Source organism: Conger conger, chromosome 11 (genome assembly GCF_963514075.1).
Source record: "Conger conger chromosome 11, fConCon1.1, whole genome shotgun sequence".
Taxonomy (NCBI): domain Eukaryota; kingdom Metazoa; phylum Chordata; class Actinopteri; order Anguilliformes; family Congridae; genus Conger; species Conger conger.
The window spans coordinates 42,378,111-42,391,093 of record NC_083770.1 but is presented as its reverse complement, the minus strand read 5'-3'; the positions used below and the strand labels follow the sequence as shown (position 1 = coordinate 42,391,093).

General features: G+C 45.3%; 1 protein-coding gene across 5 annotated transcripts in view; it reads left to right on the top strand.

The window, feature by feature from the left end:
* LOC133140004 (regulator of G-protein signaling 3-like) overlaps window positions 1-12,983 on the top strand; it is a 128,664-nt gene that overhangs the window by 55,624 nt on the left and 60,057 nt on the right. For all 5 annotated transcript variants that reach the window (XM_061259503.1, XM_061259504.1, XM_061259505.1 and 2 more), the window contains one exon: window positions 7,139-7,264. In XM_061259503.1, coding sequence (XP_061115487.1) covers window positions 7,139-7,264 — 126 coding nt within the window. The remainder of the gene's footprint in view (window positions 1-7,138; window positions 7,265-12,983) is intronic.

The following is a 12,983-nucleotide window of genomic DNA, read 5'->3' as shown; positions in this document are numbered from 1 at the left end:
GATTCGCATCATTATCAAGGAAGTAATGAATGTGAACCAATGAATTTAATAGAAATATGTTAAATAAAAGTCTCCCAATGCGAAATGTATCACAAGTATCCTCCATGGAGATACCATGCGCCCGGGGGGCAGGAGTTCCAGTTTTGTAAGTAACAATGCGTTTGCATTTGCTTCTTCTGTAATTGTTGATGCGCTGCTGTATGCTCTCTCAGGGTTAGGGGTTCCCCTTCACCCCTTGGTTAACTGGGCGGCCTTCACACCAGACCTGGGTCAAATGCATAATTTCTTTGGACTCAAATACTCTTCTACAGTTTTACTGAGCCTGTATGGTGCATTAGAACTGATTAAATACATTTTAAAAAGTGCAAACCCCACCATCTGATCCTCTTGGTTGGCCCAATTGCACCATGCAAGATCAGTCGAGCCCAGAAAAACATTTGAAGCAAAAACAATGACGTATTTGACCCGGGTCTGCTCCACACGCGTGGTCAGTGGGGCGGCCCTCAGTCTTGGGTTGGCAGGAACGTATTGCGTCCCCCCCGGTTTCGTGCTGCGCCCCCCGGCCCGGCGACCGTGCGGCCTGGGCTTCAAGGCCCAACGCGTTCTCACGTCGCCCCTGGCACCCGTACCTGACGGACGGTGTTCTTATTTTAGCCGCGGCTTTAAAAAGAGCTGCGCTAACCCAGATTCTCTCAAACCGGCGGGAGACGGAGAGAAAGAGGAGGACAGGGAGAGAGGGAGCGTCACGAGAGTTCTGCGGAAGAGCCGTAGCTGAAGGTTTTAGTCGCATCCCTCAACGCCTTCGCCATGGGCAACCTGTCGGACAGACCCGGTGCCCGGAGGGCGAGGGGAGGCAGGCTTTCGGGAGACTCCCTCCAGCAGCACCTGCTGTCAGACTGCGCCTATGTGAGTGTGGCGCGCGTGAATGCGTGTGCGAACGCGGGGAGGTGTGCGTGTACATGCCTGCGCGTCTGGGTCAAAGTGTGCATATTTGTGCGAGTGAAATTGAGCGTAGGTGTGCGTGTTGCTATAATGCTTGCAGTGTTGCCAAAATGCGTTTTGAGGCACTTGTTAACTGCTAATTTAGTGTTTATGTGTGTCTCATGACCACTGAGGCTGTCAACCCGGGAATAAAAGTAGCCAGCTAGCGACATGTTAGCAGCTGGGTAGCCAGATGGTTGGGGAACACACTGTTGTAACCAATTATTATAACATTTCATAGAACAATCTCATGGATTTGTCAGGATTAGAGAGCAGATAGTTGGGTAATGATATATTTTGCAGGCTGTTAATTATATAGTACTTACTGGGTAAGTATGCAGCTACTTGTGTAATTATTAGGTAAGCATTTGGATTTCAGTGCTAAGTGCTATGAAACAGTCTGTTACAGCCCGTTTCATAGTACTTACCTCTGAAATGAAAATGGTTACCCAGTAAGTACTATGTAATTAACAGGCTGTAACATAAAGTGTTTTTTGCCTATCCTGAGAGGTCCGATGAAATTTATCTTGCCTTGTCTATATTTGAATTTCAGATGTTGAGTATTGAGTATTGGAGGCTGTCAGGTTTGTGATCTTATTAAAGCAATGGTTTTGAGGGTAATGACATGCGCTGTGGTCTGGTATCCAGTATGATGTGTTATGTTGGCACTACGGACTGGTCATCCCAACAAAGCCCTCATCTAGCCCAGCAGGACAGCATGCGATTGGCTGTCCAGTTGCCCAGGGAGGTGACTAGACTATGCCGTTACGCTGTGCCTTTAATCTCCTCGGACACAGTCGTCAAGCTGTCCGTGTCCTCGGCAACTCTCTCCGCGACTCAACGTTAGATTGATCGTTCTCTTATTAAAGCCTCGCCGTTTAAACTGGACTTCGATGTGCGAACTTTCTCACGAGAACTCGAAGCTGCAAAGCTTCCTTTGTTAGGAGCGAAATTGAAACTCGTCAAACTGAGGGGCAATTTGGGATGAAGAAAAAAGTGACATTGAGAAGAACGTGAAGGAAAGGGTAGATCGCAAGGCGCTATTTTGGCCGGCCTAGCTTTGTTTCTAATTGTGCGGCTGCCTGTGGGAGTTGGCTCTCAGAGAGAGGCTGGACCAGCGACTGGGAATGACAAGTGTCAGTTATTTTAATGGCTATTATGGGGATCGCCTATTTTAAGCCCGTCTCTCCTGTACAAGGAACACAGAGACTTGGAGTGAGTGACAGTGGGTGAATTGGTGGGGACCCAGTGGAGACCCTGCTATCACGACTGAGTGGAAAAGGAGCACTACTACAGGTGCTGGAGGTGAAGGAGGAGGAGGAGCAGGTGAAGGGGAGAAGGAGTGTGTGACTTCTTTCTATGTGCGACTCCTCCCCTCCGTTGCCCTGAGACTGTTGCCGGCCATGACACATTTCACTACGAATGTTTCTTTTCGAAAAGAGTCGATCAACAAAGCTGATATCTTGAGCACAAAGGATGCTGATCAGGGATCTGAAACTTGTCCTACAGGGCCGCAGTGCCTGCTGGTTTTTATGAATTCCTTTCAATTCTATCTATTTTCAAAACCAATTTTGGCCTTGACAAACAAGATGTGCTGCCTCTTGAGCCAACCATTGACTTGCATATTAAGCACTTAAGTGCAGGAACACATCAGAAAACAGCAGATGCAGCGATCCTCCAGGATTCAAGTTTGAGATCCCCAATGTAGAATCATAAAGGTCCCAGGCGTGTTACCACTGGTTGCAGAGCCTCCTCTCTGTCTATCCCACAGCAATTTCCTCCATATTTTTCTTTCTTGCCAAATTTATTGCTCTCTGTTTTACTCTGTTAAACCTCCTGCAGGTTTTGGGATTTTTTTTATCAGCTAGTGCGGAGATGTTTAAGTCTGTTGCTAAACTTCTGTACATCTTTAACTCAGCGCTCCTCAATGGCGCAACATAAATAGCACAGAAACACACAGAAGTTTTCATTTTTTAAATTCCTCTGTAAAATATATGATATTGTTATTTATTCAAGAGCAGTAGAATGACATGGGTAGTTCAGAGGATGTTGGCTTAATATGTTCCTTGGTATTACATTTTGAATGCTGTTTTTTATTATTGCCATTTTATTCTTTACCACTAAGAGTGCAGACTTGTGTTTTCTAATCTCTAGAATAACCTGCTTGCTCATTAAAACCTGGAAAATAATTTTTAAATGAAGTGATTATGTAGCCTGGGGGAGGCCTTCAGATGCCTGTTCTAACACCGCAGCACTCTCAGTGGAAGCTGGTCTGATTGATGATTGCCAGACTTTGTTTACACTTGAGAGTTGATCTATTTATTCTCCATGTCTATGATTTAACAAACTTCAAGCACATTTTATGCCTTTTCTTGTGATATTACTTTTAAAAGGTAAAAGACATTTCAAGGTCATCTCTGGTTATTCATCCGTTGGCATCTTTGTTGCTGTTCTAAAGCTGTCCCCCTCTAGTGCACAGTTAATAGATTCTGTTTGTTACTTTTCGGGTAGCCTGATTGGACAGCCTCTTGTCAGAATTTGCATTGGGACCTGGATGAATGGGTCTGAAAGACTGATGGTTTAAAGAAATTTAGATCTATGCCTCCCATAAATTTTTTTGCATTTGCTAGCATTAAGTTTTGTTCTCAATAGGCGTTCGTTGAGTTATTGAGGTCTTGGGGAAAGGGCGTTTTGTTGATAATCTATCAGTCGAAGAGTCACACATGAGGTAAAAATAGTTGCGATTTTGGAGTCAGTTCACAGAATTGATGTCTGTAGCTCAGAGGAAGTGCGAGCTGAGTGAGAGTTTGTTTGATGCGACTCAGGCGAGGATCCTAGCTCTCTGCGATGTGGACGATATCTGTTCATGTCAGCTCAGCATGAGGGAAAGACGGAGAGATGCACACAAACAATAAACCTGTTTGTACATTCTACTTACTTTGGCATACTCTAAATGTATGCCAAAATACTGTTCGTGTTTTTTGTCTGAAGTTTTTGAAGCTTAAATAACTGAAGTGTTTATTGTAATTTTGTTATTTGCCAGCAGTAACACAGTAAAATTCTTCTGATCTCCTATTAGCTATTCCATTAGCCTCTATTAGGTATTAGCTTTTCTGTCTGATTTGGAAGTAATTTCTTGAGTCCAATGATCTAGTACAGACATTGCACACGTGTGAGGGGGCATTGAATTGTCATGGGAACTGTTTGGCTGTATGGTATTTCACCACTACGGCCAGCTGACAGTGTTTCTTCATTCCGTGTGCTTCCAAACGGGATGCACTCTATTTTGTTCTAACCATCGACAGCATTATTGATTGAAGTGTTTGAATTTGTCCGCCTGCGCACAGTGGTGTGAGTTTGTGAGGCTACAGAAGCGGCATTTCGCTGCAGAATGGGGATCGGAGGATTTCCTCTCTTTCCATATGTCTTCTACACACACAGAGGCTATATTTCCTTCTGTCTAATCCCCTGTATGTGCATGCGCACACACACGCAAACACGCATACAGGCACGTATGTCACACACACACACACACACATACACGCTGTATTTCCTTCAATCTAATCCCCTGTACTCATGATGGTCTGTGCACATACCAGTACACACACATGTCTCTCACACACACACACACACACACACACACACACACACAGACACACACACATACATGCCATGTTGGCTTTACCCAATGCCGAAGCGGCAGAACTTTCTGCTCTGTTACTGTCATTTCCTTCTGGCTTTCACAGAACTTTCTGATCTGTTATTGTAATTTCCTCCTCACTTTTACATAACTTCGTTTCAAATGTTTTAAATTGTTAACTTGCTTACAATGCCCACACACATCAACACTGTCTTCCTGGTTTTAGGATCTAAAACTCCCACAAAATTTTTGCAAAGAGCAGTGACAGGTTTTTTGAAAAGTCCCTAGCCCCTCTGCCTCTGTCAGCTCTCTGTGTTACCATGGACAGTGGCGAAAGTGTAGCTTAAGCGGAGAGAATATGATAGTAATGGAGAGCGAGAGGCATCGAGGGGCACAATAACCGGTAAATAACTGACAGGAAACAAACTCATTTAAAGGACCAACAGGGTTCTCAAAGGTGTCAAAAGGCTTTTGGTCTGACCTCAAAGAGGCAGATCACATGGGCTCAGAGGTTTATGAATGGCAACATCATCCAATAATTGTGCAAAATCATCTGTCATGTCATGTGGGAAATCCTTTTTACGAGCAGTTAAAAAAAAATAGCTCTGACTCTAAAATTTGCATACTTTTTTTTTTACTTTATCATCATCTTCATCATTATGGAACACAAATGGAAAGCTCCGAGATGACATGAAAAGCTCAAAAACACGAGTGTTGTGCATAGTGGGCCTTTAACCATGCCCACCACTCCCTCTATACATTTTCTGGAGAAGGCCATTGTAAAGGAAAATCTGAGTACACTGTTACCGTTACCCTGCTCTGTAATGAGAGCTGACACATCCTCCCCTTAGTGGCGGAACAGCGCGAGTGCAAGCCTACCCGTCACCCTGCGCTCCCAATGACCTCCGCAAGGCCCTTCAGCGTCCATTTTTTATTGTTTACACTTCACGTTATTAATTCCGCAGGGCTGGCAGAGTAGATGGAGTTTACTGTTCATGGCTATTATCAGAAAAGGGGAAGTGGGCGATGGCCTTGTCCCGGGTGATTTACAGTCAGACCCCGGAGCGGGCGTCGCCCGTCAGTCCCGTCGATACGTGAGAACCGGAGTGAAATGAGCCGCGCTAAAGGGGACGCTGTTCGACCGCAAGGACAGATGTTTCAGTCTGGAATTAAAACGGAAAGAGTAAGTGTTTCATTGATCAGTGCTGTAATGTATTCAGCCAGACCTTGGGGCTTGCGGTGGGCAGGCGTGTTGTCTCCCTGCTCCGGGGGGGGGGGGGGGGGACTGGTCTTGCTTTGTTTTCTGCTTTCATGCTGGTTTTCATGCCTGCGTGCAGCCTGGCGTTCACTGGGACCGATATGTAAAAAGGTGTCTCAAAGCCCGTCGTTAATTAGGTGATTATGTTTGGCTTTCGGGGTGGACTTTCCGCACCAGTCTGTACTGTACACAGAGGCCTGCCTAAACCTTTTATTTTTAACCTTGTCAAGAATTTGAAACGGCGTATCCAGCTGGGCTTTGTCTCCCGTCGACCATCTCTTTTGATTATGAGGATATCTGTCGTGCCTCCTCTTCCATTAAAGATAAGATATTCATTATTGACTCAGCTTAAGGCCTTGGTGCTCGGAATAGGATAGGATGTGCTTTAATTGGAAATCAGTATGCTGGCCCTGGAAACATTTGCTAGGATATTAATAAACTGTACGTTCTGTGTTACTGCATTCCTTTGTTTGATTTTTATTAAGAGGAGGAATGCGTATCGCAATTGTACTTTTTATAACCAGAGAAGTGATTCGGTTTGCCACCCCAGCATCAACACCAGAGGCATAACTCTGCTTTTACATATAAAATGTCTCAGGTGGCATTGTAGAGGAAATCTATACATCTGCGAAGAATTTGTGATTTTTGCTCTTTCGAACCCAAGCAGGCATATTAATTACGTAGTGTGATATACCATACAGTGTCTCTCGCCCTATCTCTTTCTTCTCTGAATTGTAAGTCTATGAACATTGGACAGACTCGGGACTGCTATTCATGGAAAGGCCTTTCCGTCAGAAATTGTATGCTGTTAACCATACCTGGGTCAAATACGTAATCACTGGATTCAAATACTTTTCGACGTTTTACTTAGCTTGTCTTGGGTGTATTGGAACCTACGAGACACTCTCAAAAGTGGTTGGATCAATTGCGCCAACCATTGAATCTAAAAGAATTGCTTGCATTTGTCCCAGGTCTGCTGTTAACACAACTGGAAACTGACTGTGAAGGAGTATCAGTCCTGGGTCGAATACATGTTTTATAATACTTTAAAGATCAAATAATTTAAGAGTGTTTAACCAAAATGTACAATTATGTCAAAGAGAATGAACGGAGAATGAAAGTTTAAAATTTTTAATTGTCACACTCTGCAGTGCCTTTACTCTGAAGTAATGAGGTAGACTTCTAACAGCCATTTTCTTTGTCTCCCCCTCTCCCTCTGTCCCTCTTTTTTTTGTTTCTCACCCTGTCTCTCCATGAAGCCCACTGACTGCGTCCTCAGTTTGGAGACTTATTCCCTGGATCAGAGGAGTCGAGTGTGCCAGTGTTTGAGCGACAACATGGAGAAGAGGCAGCAGGAGCAAGACTCACCAGCCGCCTCTGAGCAGGTAGGGTCACACTGCACACTCTACCGACACACTGTACACTCTACAGACACACTGTACACTGTACACTCGACAGACACACTGTGCACTCTACAGACACTGTACACTGTACACTCTACAGACACACTGTACACTGTACAATCTACAGACATACTGTACACTGTACAATCTACAGACACACTGTACACTCTACAGACACACACTACACTCCACACTCTACAGACACACTGTACACTCTACACTCTACAAACACACTGTACACTGTACACTCTACAGACACACTACACTCACATTTAACCTGTCTCTACAGAGACACTGTACACTGAGAACTCACATTTAACCTGTCTCTACAGAGACACACTGTACACTCAACAGACACACTGTACACCGAGAACTGACATTCACCCATCTCGAAAGACACACTGTACACCGAGAACTGACATTTAACCTGTCTCGAAAGAGACACACTGTACACTGAGAACACATTCACCTGTTTCTACAGACACACTGTACACTGAGAACACATTCACCCTTTTTTACAGACACACTGTACACTGAGAACACATTCACCTGTCTCTACAGACACACTGTACACAGAGAACACATTCACCTGTCTCTACAGACACACTGTACGCTGAGAACACATTCACCCGTGTCTACAGACACACTGTACACTGAGAACACATTCCCCCGTTTCTACAGACACACTGTACACTGAGAACACATTCCCCCGTTTCTACAGACACACTGTACACTGAGAACACATTCACCCGTTTCTACAGACACACTGTACACTGAGAACACATTCACCTGTCTCTACAGACACACTGTACACAGGGAACACATTCCCCCGTGTCTACAGACACACTGTACCCTGAGAACACATTCCCCCGTGTCTACAGACACACTGTATACTGAGAACACATTCACCCATTTCTACAGACGCACTGTACACTGAGAACACATTCCCCCGTGTCTACAGACACACTGTACACTGAGAACACATTCACCCGTGTCTACAGACACACTGTACACTGAGAACACATTCCCCCGTGTCTACAGACACACTGTACACTGAGAACACATTCACCCGTCTCTACAGACACACTGTACGCTGAGAACACATTCACCCGTCTCTACAGACACACTGTACACTGAGAACACATTCACCTGTCTCTACAGACACACTGTACACAGAGAACACATTCACCCATCTCTACAGACACACTGTACACTGAGAACACATTCACCTGTCTCTACAGACACACTGTACCCTGAACACATTCACCCGTGTCTACAGACACACAGTACACCGAGAACACATTCACCCATCTCTACAGACACACTGTACACTGAGAACACATTCCCCCGTGTCTACAGACACACTGTACGCTGCGAACACATTCACCCGTCTCTACAGACACACTGTACACTGAGAACACATTCACCCGTCTCTACAGACACACAGTACACTGAGAACACATTCACCCATCTCTACAGACACACTGTACACTGAGAACACATTCACCCGTCTCTACAGACACACAGTACACTGAGAACACATTCACCCATCTCTACAGACACACTGTACGCTGAGAACACATTCACCCATCTCTACAGACACACTGTACACAGAGAACACATTCACCCGTCTCTACAGACACACAGTACACAGAGAACACATTCACCTGTTTCTACAGACACACTGTACACTGAGAACACATTCACCCATCTCTACAGACCCACTGTACACTGAGAACACATTCACCCATCTCTACAGACACACTGTACACTGAGAACACATTCACCCTTCTCTACAGACACACTGTACACTGAACACATTCACCCGTGTCTACAGACACACTGTACACTGAGAACACATTCCCCCATGTCTACAGACACACTGTACACTGAGAACACATTCACCCGTCTCTACAGACACACTGTACACTGAACACATTCACCCGTGTCTACAGACACACTGTGCACTGAACACATTCACCCATCTCTACAGACACACTGTGTCTCTCTGTCTCGTGGAGCTGCAGAACAGGCTCATTACGGGGCGCTACAAACGCAGCGGAATGTATTAGCATTTAGCTTCAAACGAACGGTGCCATTATCTGCGCTAATTTATTTATTATTGATTTTACCAGCCAGAGGAAAGGACGCTGCTATTTCCGCACCCCGCGGGCCCACCGCCTGAGCAGCTAACCCCACTAACGTTTAAAACGCCTGCCTCCTTACTCAACCTCTACAGGTGCGGGAAGCACTCCGCGAATCCTCACCTGAACCGAATAAGACGGACCCAAGCTGGGTTTCTGAGGGCATTGCTGGGAAGGATTGAATTTTAAACAAACACAGTGGCATTAAGACAAAGGGAAGAGCCTGCTGGGGTGGTACTCATAGATCATCTCCAGATGAGTGGCCAAGAAAGGTCACCTCAGCCACCAGCGATATGTGGCCCCCGCCTGGGTGATGCATGGCAGCCCTTTCACACACTAACGCTCCCCACGCTTCACCTAGGGTGGGGAGAGTGAGTGTACTTCCTTGCGAGTGGTCCTGGGTGCTTCCAGTGCTTTTTGTCTTCATTCAGTTGCTTAATCTGGCGACTAACCACTCCACAGATTCCACTTGACGTACTAACCAGCTTCCAGTGAAACTTCATGCTGCACTTCACATAGCAACCCACTTCTCCTCTGGAATGGACTGTTTTATTTTGTGCGAATGTCCTGTTCTGTGGTGTGAAAGGCATGGGATAGTTATACGAGTCCTACAGCTGTCTGTTTTATAAGGTCACCCAACGCAATCTGTCTGTTTGTTGAGACTGTATCGGCAGGACCTCCGGTGTGTATCCCACATTCACATTACGATGCTGCTCTTCATTTCTGGATTCTGTATGAATTGGATGTGAGGTTTTGAAGTCTGGAGCTTAGGGCTCTCTCTCTCTCTCTCCCCCTCTCCCTCTCTTCCACTCTTCCTCTCTCCCTCTCCCTCTCTCGCTCTCTCTTTTTCTTGTCCTTTGTGGCTGGTGTGTAAAATTTTTATTTTGCGGCCTCATGATTGACTCTCAGGACACATGGGGTATTTTTAGCAAGGTGTCTGGATTGTGGTCTGCACTCTCTCGATTTCAATTGTGCCTTAGGAGAGTGAAAAATGGTAACTAAAGACTTGAGATGGGTATCGTATACATTTAGATATATATGGCAAAGTGTCATGTAATCATGATCAATAAATCATGTAGACATATACCGGTGTAATTTCTATCAGTTTCCAACTCTATAAGATCCTCAGGAAGTCTGCCTTCTCGCATACAGCTTTGTTGAGATTGATAGATTATGAAATTTCCTGTTTGGCTTGCGTTAAGAATGTCTTTTGGTATGCATGGAATTCGTGTGTCCTTTTATGAAGGCAGAGTCGCAGTTCTGTCTAATTAAGGAAGTATGAGTATTTTTTCAAAAATCATAATCCTCCAAACACACAGGAGGTCCTGTATAAATATGCAGCACTGTGACGCTGAGAATATTTTCAGAGACATCCACATTTCAGGCATGCACGTCGTGCGTGTTCAGATTACTTAACCATGTTTTCATTACCTTGAAAGTTTGCAAAGTTTTCCCCTCAATTACCTGCTATGTGTGAAAATGTTCCCGGTTTGAAGAGGAAACGCATCATCGCCATCTGATGTTCTATTTTTGACTCCGCTGCCGCCAGTTCAGAGAGCCTACGGTCGCCGTGGGGGTCTCCTGACGTGTGTATGACCATCCTGAACGTATTAGGTGCTTTGCTTCGCAGTGGGAACATCAGTACTTGTTGCATTTTTGCACAAGACGGGCAGGAATCCTTTATTTTCTTATCCTCATTTTCCCAGACTTCAAAGCACATTTTTGTTTTCATTGTTCTGGGCATGAGCGATATAAATGACTTATGTTAGATTGTTGCAGGAACAGGAAGCTCCTTCATTTGATCTTAAATTGTTCTTAATATCTGCCAGAACAATAACGAACCATTATATTCTCTCTTCAGTAAGGATGAAGAATAACATATTAAAAAAAACTTGAAATTTCAGGGCAGTTCTCTTACTGTGCTCTGCTCATGCTGTGGTTCCGCAGAATCACTTTAACCGGATTTTGTGTTTCCATGTACTGTACGAAACGTCAGCTCAGTGTAATTCATCCATTCATTCATGGTCTTCATCCCCCCTCTCAGGCAGGAGGATCACTCACATAAATGAGCCCTTATTTTGGCAGGTTCCCGTAGGCGCTCCATATATAGGTACAAAGCACGGTAATGAAAATGAAATGCGTTACTATCAAATTCTTTCCCTAAGTTAAAGACCATTTGAAGTTCGTTAGTTTCCATTCAAATCTACACTCCATTTGGGCATTTAGCAGACGTGCGCAGCTTCCTGCATTTATTAGCTGAACGGATTCTGACCTTGGGCCCCGAGCAGGCGTTCGGGGGTTGCCTGTGTTGAGATGGAAATGATCGTGGTGTCCAAAGTGCTGAGTCGCACCAGCAGGTGGTTTCAGTGTTCTCTTTGCTGTGGGGCCTCCTCTCTTCGTTCGTTCGCTGTGGCTTGATGTTTGGTTTCGGGACGAGGATCGGCGGTTATGAGCTGCTTACGTTCAGATGAATGGATCCGGTGAAACGCCGGCGTAAATCCATCCGCCCCTCTCGGGCCTGGCTTGGAAACGCGGCCATATTGCAGCTGTGGGATACGCTACGCTGCGGCGTCTTGGCTAATTAAAAGTTAATACTGTTGAAATATGAAGCACAGGGTGCAATTAAATTACGCTTTGTTTCTGGTTGAATTGGTTTGCATGTTTTAAAAGGCATCGTGTTTCAGGCTGTTTGAGATGCCGTCTAGTTGAGGTTTACTTTGGCTTGCTGAAGTGCATTGTGGGAAGTGCAGAGGACATGCCACACGCCAGCCTTGCATAACTGTCCTGCTGAATCCCATTCATGGCTGGTGCTGTGATAAAGCCAGCTTGACACATCCACAACACAACGTCAGCTATTCTAATTCTGCTCAAATCCCAAGCACTGGCAACTACACTCTGCTCATGGCTACAAACTGCCAACTAATCTCTGCTAATATCCACCGCACACCAACAAACTGTGTTCATATCTCCCAGACTCAGCTAAACTGCTCTCGCGTATGCTGTAAAAACGAAAAAATGAAATGCAGAAAATGTCATTCATTTAATGTAGTTCAATGTAGTTTAATGGCGAGTTTGTGTGTGGTGTCTTTTGCTGAGGGATTCACAGTCAGATGATTGCTGCTCACCGAGGCAGGGGCTGTGCAGTCAGGAGTCACTATGGAGATGCGGGGGCTGTAGTGTAGTGGTTAAGGTACTTGACTGGGACCCGCAAGCTCAGTGGTTTAGTGGTTCGATCCCCGGTGTAGCCACAATAAGATCCGCACAACCGTTAGGCCCTTGAGCAAGGCCCTTAACCCTGCATTGCTCCAGGGGAGGATTGTCTCCTGCTTAGTCTAATCAACTGTACGTAGCTCTGGATAAGAGCGTCTGTCAAATGCCATTAATGTAATGTAATGTAATGCTTCGTGTGGTGATTGAAGATGATTGTTGAGCCGATCTTATGGGTCAGCCGAGGTGAAAAGTGCAGACACACACACACTACACACACACACACACACACACACCACAGAGCGGGGGCGGTGCACAGAACGTCCTCGCTGAACTTGCCCGAGATTATG